Raw genomic sequence first — 18464 nt, 5'->3', positions numbered from 1 at the left:
GTCACCTCCTCAAAGAACTCCATCAGGCTTGTTAGACACGATCTGTCCTTCATAAAGCTATGCTGACTGTTCCTGATCAGACCATGATTCTCTAAATTCCCATAGATCCAATCTCTAAGAATCTTTTCCAACAGCTTTCCCACCACAGTCGTAAGGCTTACTGGTCTATAACTACCCGGACTATCCCTATTACCCTTTTTAAAAAAGGGGGCAACATTTGCCTCCCTCCAATCCTCTGGTACCATTCCCTTGGACAACGAGGACATAAAGATCCTAGCCAAGGGCTCAGCAAACTCTTCCCTTGCCTCGTGGAGCAGCCTAGGGAATATTCTGTAAGGCCCTGGGAACTTATCCATCCTAATGTATATTAACAACTCCAACACGTCTTCTCCCTTAATATCAACATGCTCCTGAACATCAACCTCACTCATATTGTCCTCAGCGTCATCAAGTTCCCTCTCATTGGTAAATACCAAAGAGAAGTATTCATTGAGGACCTCCTTCTCTTCCACAGCCTTCAGGCACATCTTCCCACCTTTATCTCTAATCGGTCCTATCTTCACTCCTGTCATCCTTTTGTTCTTCACATAATTGAAGAATGCCTTGGGGTTTTCCTTTACCCTACTTGCCAAGGCCTTCTCATGCCCCCTTCTTGCTCTTTTCAGCCCCTTCTTAAGCTCCTTTCTTGCACCCTATATTCCTCAATAGACCCATCTGATCCTTGCTTCCTAAACCTCATGTATGCTGCCTTCTTCCACCTGACTGGACTCTCCACCTCACTTGTCACCCATGGTTCCTTCACGCTACTATTCTTTATCTTCCTCACCGGGATAAATCTATCCCTAACATCCTGCAAGAGATCTCTAAATATCGACCACATGTCCATAGTACATTTCTCTGCAAAAACATCATCCCAATTCACACCCGCAAGTTCTAGCCACATAGCATAATTTTCCCTTCCCCAATTAAAACTTTTCCTGTCCTCTCTGATTCTATCCTTTTCCATGATAATGTTAAAGGCCAGGGAGCGGTGGTCACTGTCCCCCAGATGCTCACCCACTGAGAGATCTGTGACCTGACCCGGTTCGATAACTAACACTAGATCTAGTATAGCATTCCCCCTAGTCGGCCTGTCAACATACTGTGACAGGAATCTGTCCTGGACATACTTAACAAACTCTGCCCCGTCTAAACCATTGGAACTAATCAGATGCCAATCAACATTAGGGAATTTAAAGTCACCCATGATAACAACCCTGTTATTTTTGCACCTTTCCAAAATCTGCCTCACAATCTGCTCCTCGGTATCTCTGCTGCTACCAGGGGGCCTATAGAATACTCCCAATAGCGTAACTGCTCCCTTCCTGTTCCTGACTTCTACCCGTACTGACTCAAAAGAGGATCCTGCTACATTACCCACCTTTTCTGTAGCTGTAATACTATCCCTAACCAGTAATGCCACCCCTCCTCCCCTTCCCCCCCCTCTCTATCCCTTTTTAAGCACTGAAATCCAGGAATATTGGGAATCCATTCCTGCCCTGGTGCCAGCCGAGTCTCTGTAATGGCCACTGCATCATAATTCCATGTGTGTATCCAAACTCTCAGTTCATCACCTTTGTTCCTGTTGCTTCTTGCATTGAAGTACACGCACTTTAGCCCTTCTACCTTACTACCTTTACACCCTTTAATCTATCTCTCTTTCCTCAAAGCCTCTTTATATGTTAGATCTGGCTTTACTCCATGCACTATACTTGCAGTTCTCGCATGACCTTTATCCTCCTCCACCTCACTATCTGCTCTAACACTCTGGTTCCCTTCCCCCTGAAAATCTAGTTTAAACACCCCCCCCGGAGCAGCACTAGCAAACCCTCCCTCAAGGATGTTAGTCCCCCTCCAGTTCAGGTGCAACCCGTCCCGTCGGAAGAGGTCCCACCTTCCCTGGAACAAGGCCCAATTGTCCAGAAACATGAAGCCCTCTCTCCTGCACCAACTCCTTAGCCACATATTTAGCTGCATTAATTTCCTATTTCTAGCCACACCAGCACATTGCATGGGTAGCAATCCTGAGATTGCAACCCTGGAGGTCCTGTCCTTCAAATTTGCACCTAACTCCCTGAATTCCCTTTGCAGGACCTCCTCCTTCTTCCTATCCACATGAAAGTGGCAGGGCCCAAGTCCAAGAGTGAAGAACAGCCGAGGTTTGGACAATATAAGTGCTGGGCCAGATAGAAAATGTCAGGGTATCAGGGCCGAAGGCAAGGGATGAGCTGGTTCAGCATGCTGCTCCACAAGGCTTACTCGTCTCTGTGCTGCAGTGATGGTTGGCTTCATGAACTTCAGTTGTTTGTTTACTTTTGCTATTTGCATGATTTGTTTTTCTTCACATGAGATGCTTGATGGGCTTTTTTAAAATGGGTTCTTTTGGGTTTCTTTGTTTTGTGGCTGCCTGTAAGGAGTCAAATCTCAAGGTTGTATATATCATGCATACTTCGATAATAAATGTACTTTGACTTTGAGTGATTGAAGAGATTTCAGCTTATAAGGAGACAATGAGTCCATAATGTAATCAAACTTTGGATAGGTATTTAAATTTTCAACCTTTGCTTACTTTTAGAATTTTTGCTATACTGTGTATTACATATTCATATTTACATACTTAAAGCACTAAACCAGGATTGAAATATAAAAAGTAGAAGTTAAAATATGATTAAATATGGAATATTTGTTTTTACTTTTAAAATGTATTCCATTTTGAAATATTTATCCGCACAAATTAGTATGGGCAAAAGTGTCTGTCTAATGATATTTATGGTTTGGTACAATATTAAAACATGTAATTCCCATGTAGCAAAGTAACATTGTTTGGTCATTTACACTAACGTAATTTGTAGAAATCCTAAAACTACAGTCTGTTTCATTGAACGGTGACAGAGAAAGACAATAGTCTTACCACCTTAACAAGGGGTATCAAATAAGCTAGCCAGGGGCTGGGTCTGAAAGAGGATAACAGGGCTAAGAATAGGAATGATGCTTTAAGGGGATATGAACAACTCTGCAGGCATCGCAAGGCCAGAGTCCAGGAAGAAATTTGCAGGAAAGAACAGGTGAAGGTGGAAAGAGCATTGGAGTTCTGGCAACTCACTGGCACGTACAATGAGTGTAGATTTTTCACTGCATCAAGACTATTCAAGGCTCGAACCCACCCTCTCTCTACCAGAGTGGCAAGTGGCTGCAGTGGATGTGCTGAAGTTGCAAACCATCGTGCAAATGTTCTTACTAGCTCAAAACATCCAAGCACTTGATGTGACTGGGGGGAATCTTCTGTTGGTTTTGTTATCCTGTTGGCTGGCTCTCCTTGGACAGTGATGCTCTTATCAGGCAATGTGGCATCAGTGAGCACATTATTCTGGAAGTAGTTGCTTGATTGTTGGGTGGTGAAGGGCATGGGTCCCTTGCTCATGCTGTTGAGATACCAAAGATAGCAAAACAAGAAAAAAGGGAAAAGACTGGCTGTGTAAAGAGGCACGAAGTGTAGCACCACGAGCCAATAATGGAAGGTGAACCTATCAAGGGCAGATAGCAATCAACATCTGCTGAAAGGAACACAATCTAGATCGTGCCTGATGCCAGTTCCCTCAACTCCATCCCATAGTTGAATATTTCATCAACACTTTCCAACATTTCTAACTGACAAGTCAACAGACATTTGATGAAAAGCAACGTAAAGCCCCACTCTTCAACAATGAAGGTTCAGGAAGAGAGCTGGTGAAATGAGAGCTTCTTTCAATATTTCAAAAACCACCCCAGCAATGGCAGATGTTAGTGATGAAATTTACCATTACATTCAACACTGTTGGCCAACTGAGAAAACAAGTGTTTGAGGATCATCGAGTTAATGGATTCAATAATCCATGAGTTTGGTTTTTATTCTTCCTTGAGTAATTTCATCAAAATGCTGAAACATTAGTTAATTCTGGATTCATGAATTGTCCGTCGCGCTCCAGATGGAACATTCAGCAGTGAGCTCTGAGGCACTCTTCAGACAAAAGATTGTAGAAATTTGCAACTCATTCCATCGAGAATGTGAGGTAATTGAAACCTTTTTAGATTAAGTAAATCAGGTTAATGAATACAAGATCAGCTTTGATCCAATAAAGTGGTGAAAAATAAAACTAATAATTAATGGCCTACATTTGTTTCTTAATAGTGACACAGTGTTTAATATAAAATGGTGTTTAAGCACTCTTAAGTAGGATAGAACATGGAACAGTACAGCACAGTACAGGCCATTCAGCCCACAATGTTGTACTGCCCATTTAACCTGCTCCAATATCAAACTAACCCTCCCCTCCATTGAGAGATTCTGCAGATGCTGGAAATCCAGAGTAACACATACAAAATGTTGGAGGGGGTCAGCAGGTCAGGCAGCATCTATGAGTGGAATAAAGAATCAATGTTTTGGCTGAGACCCTTCATCAGACTATGTGAGACTCCCCTCCACATAGCCCTACATTTTCCTTTCATCCATATGCCATGGTAAAGTGAATGTTAACTATTAATGCCAACCGCTAAAGATGTCATCAAATGCCATCTTAACATCTTTATTTAAAACTGTTAGCCCAGAACGAACAAGGAAATTCCAAAAATAAATACTCTCACCAAGATAGCAAATACATAAAATCTTTAATATAATGTTGCATAAACTAACAGTGAAAATCTGTCCACAAGACATACTTCATTGATTTAACAAAATACCCCCAAATAGTCAAATTATTAGCACTTTAAATGTACAAAGGTGAAATATGGTATAGATTTAATGACTAAAAAGTTAATTTCATTATCAACAAAGTTAGCTTAACAACTAAGTTATATATCATAAGGAAAAAAATGGATCAGGCATATTGAATTAGGAAATACAATATTTTCCTCAATGAGAACTATGATCATATACCTGTAGATACAAACATTAAAGAATACAAATACATTTATATCCCTAAGGAATTCAGGAAGTGGATAGGTAACGCTTGTACACCAATCCAAAAGTCTCAATCCACTTGTCACTTTCTTTCAATACAAGTAGGCAGCACGTGCTGTTACTCAGTCTTCCAAGCTATAAAGAGTCATTCTTCCCTCAATCAAAATCTGAGAATCAGTGATTAACTTCAATAATTTCCATACTCTACCTCTTATTTTCCTGAAACCTCTTTCCTCCTAATAACAATCCTCACACTTTGAAAAAAATCCCAAAACTATTAATTAGTAGATCTACCAATCTCAGAATCTCCTATACAAGTGCCTGTGATAAACCTGGCTAGTCCTTCCTGTTAAAAGGAACATATGTATTATCAAAAAGTAAGACATTTCCCAAATAGAAAAATTACACAATTTGCAGAAGTAATACGCTTTCATTGCATCAATGGTACATGTGACTAGACCCAAAAAGTTCTATTCACAGAAGTGGATGAATCATGACAAATATCCATATGTCAGTATTGAAAAACAGAAATACCCTTCAACCCTTATCAACTCTTTTTCAAACTACGTGCATTGTTTCACCTGAACATTGGGACCCACATGTTCTACCAACCTACTGGATGAAGTAAATTTGAATAAACACCCACCGACGTACGCCTGGTTTAGAGCAAAAATTACGTAGATAATTAAATATACTCAAGTTGCAATTTTGAAGTTAAGATGAGATATGCATCTGGATATTATTATATGTCACACTGATCCTGTGCATTACAATTTTTAATCAGTACTGGCCTGGATTTTGCCATTTGCATTGAGTAAAAAATTGCCAGCCACTGTATTATTATAATGCCAGTTTATACAATGAAGTGGCTGCTTGTTATTAATGCCCTTCTACAAGCTGCATTGCTTAGCCTTTTCAAATGTAATATAATCCAACACTGACATATGGTCCTTGCTGATAAACACCTTGAAATAATGTACTGTTTCGCTCAAGGTGCAAGTGAGCTTTTGAATCATTATAAATGGTTTTTACTGATTAGCAAACTTACACCCTTTTTTTCTGTGGATTACAATTCAATATTTCAAAAGTGCATTATGAAATATTTTTAATTTTGTTTCTGCCCTAACCTCATGTATATTACAACTTTTATTCTGTGCTCTGTGAAGTGTTTAAAATCATCCAAGACAGATGCCTTTTCTTTTGTTCACAGTAACCCTTCAGTGAGATTGACTGTAATGTTACAGTCCTAAAATAATGCAGGAAAAGGGGAGGCACAATTTAAGTTCAACCTTGAGCAATCAGTTCACTTCTGACTACAAAATCCAGGCCACCTGATCTAAAGTCAACTGAATCTCCTATGCTAAAGCAAGATAAAATGGTTAATACTACCATTGGTATATTTTGTAAAGTACTACACAGTAGTCAACAATTAAAGTTTCTTTCAAAGAAACAACACACATTTGCCATTACTAGCAAATATCACTATATAAAACTAACAAGACTGCCTAACTGACAGTGAGGGTGACAGCAAACTTCCCAAACTAGGAAGTCAGAAGAACGGCACTCTTGATTGGGCAGCTTTCCCCTTCAAAATGCGCTTGACCTGCAAGTACAAAGTCAGAGTAAACAATATTAGTTAATTTCATCTAAAATCATTTTAAGGAAACTACTTTTCTTCCTAATTATCTTTTATGAAGTAATTTTTTGGGTTGCTGCTGCAGACAAAGTTTGAGGTACACATTTTAAAGAATGGATTTACATATGTCTGCAACCACTTACTTCTTCTCCTCTTAAACCGTCTGGCACAAGATGCACTGGCTGTTCATTCTCCAAGTTTCTGGCACTGGGATCTGCTCCCTTTCTCATCAGAAGCCGGACAGCGTCTACCTGACTGCTCCTGTCTTGCATGCCAGCTGCAACATGAAGTGCAGTGTTCCCATTATAAGCCTGAAAATAAAAGCAAAGCTTTTATCGGTCAAAAATACTAACACTGTAGGTTTCATCGAACAATCTGATTTCAATCATCAATCATTTCAACGTAGGGAAAATTATACATAAAACACAAATATCATACATTTAAATAAAATATACAGTAGGTTTTAATCCATTTTCATATCAACAGTCATTCTGAGAGAATTGAATATTTTGTGAAGTGACAATCAGTATTTGTACATTACATTCACTGGCTACTTTATTAGGTACAGGAATGGAATCCAAAGCTGCTGTAACCATCCACTTCAAGGTTTGATGTGTTGTTCATTCAGAGATGCTCTTCTGCACACCACTATTGTAATGTGAGGTTATTTGAGTTACTGTCGCCTTCCTGTCAGCTTGAACCAGTCTAGCCATTCTCCTCCGACTTCTCTCACTAACAAGGCGTTTTCACCCACAGAACTGCTGCTCACTAGATTTCTTTTTGTTTTTCACAGCATTCTCCGCAAATCCTAGACAGCTGTGCATGTAAACTCTAGAGAGACTGTTGTGCATGAAAATCCCAGTAGGTCACCCGTCTGGTTACCAACAATCATTCCACAATCAAAGTTACTTAGATCACACTCTTCCCCCATTCTGACGTTTGGCATGAACAACAACTGAACCTCCTGACCATGTCTGCATGCTTTTATGCATTGAATTGCTGCTGCATGATTGGCTGATTAGATATTTGGATTAACAAGCAGACGTTTCTAATAAAGTAACCACTGTGTATATATGCAGACCTAAGAAAACTTAGCGAAGCTCACTGGGCATTTTAAAGGGGTTAGTGGCTTTACTCTTTGCAACACATCAAATTTATTGAGTGGACAGTTGCTGGTTGCTAAGTTTATAATCTTACCTTAGCATTTACAACATTCAGACTGTTTGGTTGCTCGAGAAAGTAACGCAAAAGATCAACGTTTGCTTCTTCTGCAGCCAAGTGCAGAGGAGTGCGACCGCTTTTCCGATCCTGGGGAAATTGAAACATTCATTCTAGCATTTCAAAGTCAAATGATTTATTATTTGCAATTTCATTAAACTGCCTGGAGCTATTTTAGTGGTGCCTTCTCAGTCCATGGCCTGTTTAGAGCCAAAACTGAACTCACCCGAGTTTCAATAGATGCTCCCATTTGTAATAAGGTTTTAATAGTATCCAGTAAGTTCTTGCTTTTCACAGACAGCTCCTGTGTCACAAGAGAATGAGGCTGCTGTTGAATTTTATTCTGAAGTTCATGCACCACACGGTTCTGGGCCAGGACTGCACAATGCAGAGCAGTCATGCCTATGACAAAAAAGAAATTTGCAAGGTGTTTACATCATTATTTACTGCCGGTAGTGAATGAAAACTAATGCAAGTAAGCAAATACAAATTGTTTTGGTCCACAGAAGCTCTACTTTACTCTCTTTTTAACTTAATACTTGAGAAATTTCTGTCTGATTCAACATTACGTAATAATTTAAAGGTGTTATCTATTATACCAACTTAGACAGAGCTTTATCTCCCTACCACAAAACATAGGAGCAGAATTAGGCTTTTCGGCCCATTGAATCTGCTCAGCCATTTGATTCTGGTTTGTTTATTACCCCTCTCAACCCCATTCTCCTGCCATCTCCCTTAACCTTCAACACCTTTGCCAATCAAGAACCATTTCAAGTACACCCAGTGAGTTGGCCTTCAAAGCCATGAGGCAATGAATTCCACAGATTCATCACTCCCCGCTTTAAAAAAAATCCTCCACATTTCTCTTCTAAAGGGAGGACCCCTTCTATTCTGAGGCAGAGCCCTCTGATACCCACTGCTTGAAATATCCTCTCCACGTTCCTTCTATCCAGACCTCTCAACATCCAACAGGTTTCAATATGGTACTCCCTTATTCTTCTGAACCCATTACACATGGCATCAACCAGAGCCATCAAACACTCTTCATCCCCAGGATCACTCTCATGAACCACGCTCTGGGTCCTCGCCAGTGCCAGTACATCCCTTATGCTAGGACCAGTAACATATCTTACCATCAAAGTTTGTCACTTCCAGATTGAGATGCTGACAATTTTGTATAATTCCTTTTTCAATGGCCTGAATGGAAACAGAGAGAAAGTGTGAATAGCAATCAACTAAAATCAAAAAGCTTATTGTGTATGGTTTGTTTATTTAATATTAGAACAAATGAGGTGCAATTGTTTATTCAGTAAACTTAAAAATGGATCTCTTAACATATATTTACAAAACAGCTCCAACATTAAAGTCTGGCCTCGGTTTTTCCAGAGTCGCACACATAAAAAGAGTAACGTAAAAAGGAGAAATGGGAAAATGTATGGCAAAGTGCTTGCTCAAATTTCCAGGTTGAGGAAAATAACCTATCAGGAAAGTTGCTTTAACTATCTCAAGTAAACTTTAGCTCAGTAATGTCATTAATCATATATCAGTTTGCCAGAGTATGGATTAAATGGTGGAAAGGTAAAGATGCATAGAAAAAGTGAGGCAAGACTTATCTTCGGTTGGAACTTAAAGAACAATAATATTGTTGTTTAAATTCCAAAGGATTCCCCAAAATTATAGAAGAATCTTTCAGATAATGACCACACTTCAACTTCTACAAATGGTACACATTTGAAAATGTATTTTGATTTTAAATACAATCCAAAAGATAGGAAATCTTTGAAAGATACTGTGGATGTTGGAAATCTTGAGCAACAGACACAAAATGCTGGAAGAACTCAGCAAGCCAGATTATGGAGGGAAATAAATAGCCAACATTTGGGCTGAGACGCTACACTGTTTATGAAAAAGCATGTTCATTTCCAAAGCATGTGTTTTTATATGCCACAGCAGTCATCAAGGTTGAGGTCTCTATAGGATCTGAAGATTTTTTTAAAAAGCACCTACCACAAGCACTTGAAAGTGACCTTTTTCTGCAACTACATGCAGTGGTGTTCTGCCCCAGCGATCTGAAGTATTCACTTGTGCTCCAAGGGTTACTAGGTCCTGGACAATCAAGTGCTGGTTGGCAGCAACAGCTACTTGCAAAGCACTCTACAAAACAGAAGGGAATCAAATCACACAAGGAAATTAACAGGGGAAAAAATAGCAAATGCCAAACTGATAAGAAGCTATTGTAATAAGCAAATAATGTAGCCATTGCAAACTGCAAGTCATGCAGTGACTGATAAACAAATCCATTTCAGTTAAACATTACCTAGAAAGTATACATTAATACTAAGATTCTTGCCTTCAATAAAGCTTTAAATGAAAGACAATCTGTTGTGTTCAAAGTTCAAATGAGAAATTTCAAATAATGTGAAGATAGAGAAAGATTTTCGAAAGAAATCTAAAGATAGATTTTAATAAATCATCTAGGGATTTCTCAGAATCAGGTTTGTTATCACCGGCATGTAACGTCAAATTTGTTAACTTAGCAGCAGCAGTTCAATGCAATACATAATTTAGCAGAGAGAGAGAAAAATAATAATAAATAAAATAAAACAGAATAAATAAACAAGTAAATCAATTACATATATTAAATAGACTTTTAAAAAATGTGCAAAAACAGAAATACTGTATATGAAAAAAAGGTGAGGTAGTGTCTAAAGCTTCAATGTCCATTCAGGAATCAGATGGCAGAGGGAAAGAAGCTATTCCTGAATTGCTGAGTGTGTGCCTTCAGGCTTCTGTACCTCCTACCTGATGGTAACAGTGAGAAAAGGGCATGCCCTGGGTGCTGGAGGCCCTTAATAGTGGACGCTGCCTTTCTGAGACACCGCTCAGAGAGGATTAAATTAATCCTCAAAATTCCTGACCGTGTCCAGTAAGTACCTGTTGTGTCAATGTATGCTTACCTGACCATTGTGTTCTTTAACATCTATCATGTTAAGTGCAGCCATCTTCTTTCCAAGGACATAGGCAAGAGCACGTCTGCCCTGTGCAGCAGCAATGTGTAAAAGACTGGAAAATATAAATATTTTTTCCAAGATTTTTAAATTGAAGGCAGCTTACAATACCAATCGCTTCCCCGTATAAATTTTAACCATCATGCTACTATTTCAGATTTAGAAACACAAATCCCCAGTTAGGAAAAGAGCAAGTACATTTACCAGGTGAATCCTGGGCACAAGTCCAAAAGGCATAATGCCTTAAAATGGGAAAATGCCACATATGTAAAACAGAGTATATTAAAAATTGGCAAGAACAAAGGATTTAGAAACCACTTACGTGTCACCATCAGAGTCTTTGGAAAGAAGTTGCTCTTGAGTAAGATGGGACAATTTCTTCTCTTCTTGTTCAAGTTGCCATTCAAAGAAGGACTTGCCTTGACGTTGTGATGGATAGTACATGGAGGCAGGCTGCAATACATCACCCTGGGAGTTGGGCTGTATAGCTTGCATATAAAATTCAGATGATTGTTGACTGCCCACAATTTGATGACTAACTGGAGGAAATGAGAACTCATCAGGCATGGATGGATTCAGATGCATTGGAAAAGCAAGGCCTGGCATATCATTTGGGATCTGCTGAAAATCTCGGTCCAGTCTACCGGCAAGAACTTGAAGTGACTGAAGCCCATCCTGTTGTCCAGATATTTGTGGAGGACTCTGCATTGGGTATGGCTGAAATTCGTGGCACCTTTCAGGGGATAGTCGGCAGTCGCTTAGTTCCTGCATATAACTGTTGTTGTGCAATTTCCCATCTCTTTGAAGAGCATGATCATTCTTGGCAACATTGGCCCAATTGACCTGAACTGTATTCAGAGAAATCTCATGGGCATCATTCTGCAACATGTTTATTATAGCCTCAAGAACATCTGGATTTACATCATTTCTTGATTTGGTTTTATGGGATCCATCTGAATTCTCAGAGTTTGGAGTCTGGGGTGGAGTCTAAATTGGAAAGAAGTGAATAACCTTATTTTGAAAGATTACACAATATTTTTCAAGTAGCATAGCAAGCAGTAACTGCACCACAGCTTCACTGCCTTTTGATAAAATAACTTTTTTTTTCTGTCCCTAGGTTCCCTAGAGCATATTATTAATGTCATCTCCAAACCTAAAGATTATAGAAATAATGAAAATAAAACTATATTTTGAAAGACCATTGGATATTCTTACCAGTGGGTAGGATGATACAGGTGTTGCAGATTGTTTATAGGGAGGTGCATCAATCAGGTTCTCCAAAGCTGATCTTTTTCGGCCACTCAGGAGATCTCTTATTTCTGTTCAGAAAAAAGGCTGGTTAATAGTGTCCGAATTATACGGCATAGAAACAGATCCTTCAGACCACTGTTTCCACATGACCATCATACATATCAACACCAATCTCACTTAGAGTCATAAAATTATATAGCATGGATAAAGGTATTTCAGGCCAACTCATCTATGCTGACTAAGGTGTCTGCATTTGGGCCATATCTCTGTATGTTTTATTCCTAATGCCTCTTAAAGACTGTTACTGTTCCTGCCTCCACCACGTCCTCTGGGCAGCACATTCCAAATACCAAGTACACAAGTAGGGAACCTTGGTTTTCAAGAGATATTGAGGCCCTGGTTTAAAAAAAAAAGGAGGTACCAAGCAGGTACGGGCAGGTAGGATCACATGAGGAAAAGAAATGCAAGAGAACACTTAAGAAAGAAATCAGGAAGGCTAAAAGGCGGCATGAAGTTGCTCTAATAGACAAGGTGAAAGAGAATCCTAAGAGATTCTACGGATATGTTAAGAGCAAAAGAACTGCAAGGGACAAAATTGGTCCTCTGGAAGATCAGTATACTAATTTATGCATGGAGCCAAAAGAGGTGTGGGAAGATTTTAAATGAATTGTTTGTATCTGTATTTACTCTGGAGATGGACCCTGAGTCTATAGAAGTAAGGCAAAGCAGCAGCAAGGTCGTGGACCTATACAGATTACAGGGGAGGATGTTTTTTCTGTTTTGAGGCAAATTAGGGTGGACAAATCCCCAGAACCTGACAAGGTGTTCCCTCAGTCCCTGTAGAACGCAAGTGCAGAAATTTCAGGGGTCCTAGCAGAGATATTCAAATCATACTTAGTCACAGGTGAGGTGCTGGAGGATTGGAGGATAATTAATGTTGTTCCGTTGTTTAAGAAATGCTCTAAAAGTAAACCAGGAAATTATAGGCCAGTGAGCCTGACATCAGTAGTGGAAAAGTTATTGGAAAGTATTCTAAGGAACCAAATATATGAGTATTTAGATAGACACGGACTAATTAGGTATAGTCTGCATGGCTTTGTGCATGGTAGATTGGGTCTAACCAATCTTAAAGAGCTTTTCAAAGAAGATACCAGGAAAGTTGATGAAGGCAAGGCAGTGGATGTTGTCTACAGAGACTTTAGCAAGCCACTTGACAAGGTCCCGCATGACAAGATTCGTCAAGAAGGTTCAGTCGCTTGGCATTCGAGATAAGGTAGTAAATTGGATTGGACATTGGCTCTGTGAGAGAAGCAGAGAGTGGTAGTAGACAGTTGCCTTTCTGACTGGAGGCCTGTGACTGGTGGAGTGCCAGAGGGATCAGTGCTGGGTCCTTTGTTTTTGCCATCTACTGTATATCAATGATCTGGATGATAACGCGGTTAACTGAATCAGCAAATTTGCGGATGACACCAAGATTGAGGTTGTAGTGGACAGCGATGAAGACTATCATGGCTTGTAGCAGGATCTGGACCAGCTAGAGAAATGGCAGTTAGAAATTAATGCAGACAATTGCGAGGTATTGCACTCTGGTAGGACCAACCTAGGCAGGTTTTACATGGTGAATGGTAGGGCACTGAGGAGTGCGGAAGAACAAAAGGATCTGGGAATACAGGTCCATAACTAATTGAAAGTGGTGTCACAGGTAGAGTGGGTTGTAAGGAAAGCTTTTGGTACATTGGCCTTCATAAATCAAAGTATTTTGTACAGAAGATGGGATGTTATGCTAAAGTTGTACAGGATGTTGGTGACACCCATTTTGGAGTATTGTGCACAGTCTTAGTCATTTACCTACAGGAAATAAGTAAATATAGTCGAGAGAGTTTAGAGAAAATTTACAAGGATGTTGCCGAGACCGGAGGATCTGAGTTATAAAGAAAGATTGAATAACTTACAGAGTTTATTCCTTGGAACATAGAAGATTGAGGGAGATTTGATAGAGGTACACAAAATTATGAGGGGGCTATACATAGGGTAATTGCAAGCAGGCTTTTCCCACTGAGGTTGGGTGAGACTACAAACAGGGGTCATGGGTTAAGGGTGAAAAGTGAAGAGTTTAAGGGGTACATGAGGGGAAACTTCTTCACTCAGAATGTCCTGAGAGTGTAGAACGAGTTGTCAGTGCAAGTGGTGCATGCGAGCTCGATTTCAAAGTTTAAGAGAAGTTTGGATAGGATTATGGTCCAGGTGCAGTTCAATGGGACTAGACAGTGTAAGTGGTTTGGCATGGAGTAGATGGGCCAAAGGGCCCATTTAGGCACTGTACTTTTTTGTGATTCTACTGTTTTAGTGAAGAATTTATCCCCTTTAAACCTCCTCACTCTCAGTTTAAAAATATGTTCTCTCGTTGTAGACACCCTTTCCAAGGGAAACAACATTGGCTCTCTACCCTAGCTCTGCCTCTCATGATTTTATGCAACCTTCAGTCTCCTTTACTCCAGGGAACACAAACTTAGGCTCCCCTTAAAGCAAAGTCCCCCTATCAAAGCAACATCCTGGTGAATCTTTCCTGCACCTCTTTAGCACATTTTTCTTGCGTGTCAACCAGAACTACACAAGGTACTCCAAACATTGTCAATACTGCTGCAACCTGACATCCTAACCTCACAAAATGAAGGCAATCATGTCATCTGCATTCTTCACCACCCTGTCCACCTGCATCGTTGCTTTCATGTACTTGTATCCCGAGGTCTCTCTGTTTAGCAACGCCTGCCAGTACTGTGTTCAATCATTCTGCTATGGTTTTCCCAAAATAGTACTATACATTGATGTTCTGGCTTAAAAAATACAAATTGGCAAGCTACTTACGAGAAAATGGTTCTTCTGATGAGTTTGACTGAGGCTAAATTAAAGAAGAAAGATAATTCTATAAAACAATGTACATGATTCTCTGCAACAGATTTCATCAAAGAGTACAGTGAGGTCAATGACATAAGTTAAAATTAAATTCCATGTAATTTTCAGATGTTTCATTATTTAAGTGGACTTGCTATGATTAAGGCATCCGTTAGTCTTGCAAGTCTTCACTCTCCTGGGCATGGTTGAATGGAAGACCAGTAGTTGCCCATGCTGCAAGTCTCCCCTCTCCACGACACTGATGTTGTCCAAGGGAAGAGCAAAGGCCGATACAGCTTGGCACCAGTGTCGTCGCAGAGCACTGTGTGGTTAAGTGCCTTGCTCAAGGACACAACACGCGGCCTCGGCTGGGGCTCGAACTCACGACCTTCAGGCCGCTAGTCGAACGCCTTGGCCACATGCCCACTATGATTAAACATTACTAAAAAACAGAAAAATCGAATAGTTACCAAGTGACTTTCCAGTTTGGTGCCTGAGCGAGTGCTCCTGAAATAATTAAGGAGGTCCTTGACAGGATTCTTCACCCTGACTCCCTGGAAGGGCTGCTTCAGTGCTCTTGTTGTCCCTGAACAGGCCACTATGAAAGAAAATGGAAGGGTGACTATTTTAAACAGCAGCCAAATTACACCCAGCCAGCTCCTAGAAACAGTATTACAATGACAACCAGATAAGCTTTTTGTAACCTTGACATGACTCATTCGGTCCTCTTTAAAGCAGTGCAGTGAGCTATTCTGTATACTACTGAGGGAGCAGATGGACTTTGATTTAAACTTATCCAAATTGAACTTTCTAGAATAGGACTTGATCCTGGTGCCATCTGACTCACGAACAAATGTTGCAACCCTGGAATCAAAGCTGAGCTAAATGGTCCAGACGGGAATAATTACGCCAAGGTACTGTGGAAAAATCCAATCCAAGGCAGCAGCAGCTGACTCACGCCTGAAACAGGCTAGGAAAATGAATGCATGTGGCACCTAGTCCAAACCACCCCAGTCACTGTGCAAACACCAAGAGCCACCAGGTCAATTTAACTCGCTGTATGCCTGACAGAAAGATGCTGCTTCCAGGCTGAACAATCACCATTTTAAACCGCGATGCCAGGAAATTCGTCTCTGTTGCAGAATTCAAAAACTGACACCAACTTCCTGTTCCAGACCATTTGTTGTGGCAGTTTAAAGTCATGACGTTTAAAAGAAAATCGTTCGTGTGGATGCAGTCAAAAGAATACTAACACAATGCTGGTTTAAACAATTTATTTAGGAAAGAAAACCCCGCACACACTAGTCCTACACTACACACCGATAAAAATAGCTCGATGCAGGGGAAAAGAATTGTGCACGAAGTGAATCTAGAGCGGAAAACAAATTAAATCTTAAGAATCAGGCCCCAGGAAGTATTAAAAATTAAACGCTGCAAACGGACGAGTGGGCAGCAGGCGAGCTGTATCGGGAACGGGTAGGAGAGTGGCGGATGTGCCTTTACCGGCGGACGGTGTGAACAAGGGGGTGGGGGAAGAGGCGGTGGTCGGCTGGACATGGTGGGGTGGGGGTCGTGGCCGTTAGTCCAAGGGAGGAAAGTGGCCTCTTTCCCACTTGGTTTGATAGCGGGGTAGAAGGTGACTACGGTCTCGGGGTGGGTGCGGAAGGCGACAATACCCTCTCTCGGCTAGGTGAGGGGCGACAACTGGGCAGGTGGTGGATACCGTTCCAACGGAAGGTGGGCGGCGCTTCCACCGGCCCCGGGGAGGGTGGGGAAGCAGGGGTTTGGGGCTGCACCCGTGCCGGCCGGAGACGGGGTTGCGCTTATACCTGGGGATGGGACGCTGGAGCTGGACGCCTCGGACTGAGGCGAGACGGGCGAGCACGGCTCGCTGGCCGCGGGCGAGCTCTGGTAGAAGGAGCCCAGGTTGATGGGGCTCAGCCCCCGCCAGTTCTCGCGTTCGCAGCTGTCGTTCGAGTTCTCGCTCTCTCGATCCAGGATCATCCTTCAGCTGGGGGCAGGAAAGCCGGAATGCGGGAGTGGACAGAAAAGGTGTACTCCGGGACTTCTCCACTGAATGCAGGACTCAACTCGCAACTAATGTTGCAAACACCCCACCACAAATATTTTCTCTGTCGCGTCTTCCGGGAGGCAGGCTTATTATGCCTCTATTTCACTTCCTATTCGTCCCAACAAACGGGCAAGATCACAGCAAAGGGGCTGGAATTACGGTAAATGCAAGAACAGCCGGCGTTACTGGAAATGATGAAAAGAAAAGGGGAGGGGTTGCTCTTGCATTATCCGCGGCTCCACTGCCAGGAGGGTAGTGTTATCCAGCCCGAAGGGCAAATCTGTGTTGGCTCGGGCAGCGCACGGAGGAGACGAGTACATTAATTACATTAACTTCCGCTTAAAATTAGACGGAATCAAAGTAACTAACTACAGCCCTTCCGAAAAAAATGCTACCTAGTCATTTCGGCGATTTTTGGCACATGACCGAAAGATTGACCTAAAAAGGTTCAGAAAGGAGAGCAGGCAATCAGAATTATTAAGGGTTTAGATGTCAGAATCATAATCTGGTTTAACATCACCGGCATATATCGTGAAATTTGTTAATTTTGCGGCAGCAGTACAATGCAACATGTGATAAATATAGAAAAAATGAATTCCATTAGCGGTATATGTATATTAAATAGTTACATTAAAGTAAGTAGTGCCAAAACAGAAAGAGTGGCGAGGTAGTGTTCAAGGGTTCAAAGTCCATTCAGGAATCGGATGGCAGAGAGGAAGAAGCTGTTCCTGAACCGCTGAGTGTGTGCCTTCGGGCTCCTGTACCCCCTACCTGAGGGTAACAGTGAGAAGAGGGCTGCCCTGGGTCCTGGGCTTCAACCATTGCTAGTTTTAACTTTAAACCGAAACGGAAAATGGGTCCAAACATTCTTCTCAGAATGCTCACTTCCTGTATATTTCGTGCATTTTCAGTTCATTTCATAATCCAATGCACGTATATTTTCTCTTTTAATCATTATCTGGCCGCTGATTAAATGAAATCAATCCAGCCACTACAGTGAAAGTTATTCTGAAATTTTCCCTCATTTCACAAATTCCAATCCCCTCTGCCGGCTTCATTCGTGCTGACCCGTGGAGTTCACAACCTGTGGCCTGACAAATTCTGAAATTTGGAAACCACATCCCATACGTCAGAGTGAATGTTGATAGCACCCCCACCTCGATCTCCACTTCAGTCAATCCGCTACTCTCAGCTGTGTTTCAATTTCCATGCTCGAAATTTCCAGCAATCTCCTGATTCCTGTTCCTTCTCTAAACGTACACCCATTTAAGATTCTACAGCTCCTGTTCTTAACACAAGCAAATCCAACTCTCAATTTCCCCATTGTTTTTTTTTCTTCTGTTTTCCAGTCCTATCAACCACCGTTTTAAATATTCCCAATTATCTGGCATCCACATTTGCCTGTGGTAATTA

General features: G+C 41.2%; 1 protein-coding gene across 1 annotated transcript; it reads right to left on the bottom strand.

Annotated features, from left to right (window-relative positions):
• Window positions 1-4701: 4701 nt before the first annotated feature.
• nfkbiz (nuclear factor of kappa light polypeptide gene enhancer in B-cells inhibitor, zeta) lies at window positions 4702-17137 on the bottom strand. Its single transcript, XM_072260219.1, has 12 exons — window positions 16810-17137; window positions 15451-15578; window positions 14954-14987; window positions 12053-12156; window positions 11160-11824; window positions 10787-10892; window positions 9837-9983; window positions 8963-9026; window positions 8056-8231; window positions 7809-7919; window positions 6755-6922; window positions 4702-6578 (listed from the first exon to the last, which is right to left on the bottom strand). Exons 1-12 carry the CDS (start codon window positions 16982-16984, stop codon window positions 6525-6527), a joined length of 1932 nt encoding a protein of 643 aa, XP_072116320.1. The 5' UTR covers window positions 16985-17137; the 3' UTR covers window positions 4702-6524.
• Between the last annotated feature and the right edge of the window lie 1327 nt (window positions 17138-18464).

This window comes from Mobula birostris, chromosome 6, assembly GCF_030028105.1.
Source record: "Mobula birostris isolate sMobBir1 chromosome 6, sMobBir1.hap1, whole genome shotgun sequence".
NCBI lineage: Eukaryota > Metazoa > Chordata > Chondrichthyes > Myliobatiformes > Myliobatidae > Mobula > Mobula birostris.
The sequence above is the reverse complement of the archived record's forward strand: the minus strand, read 5'-3'. Positions and strand labels throughout refer to the sequence as shown.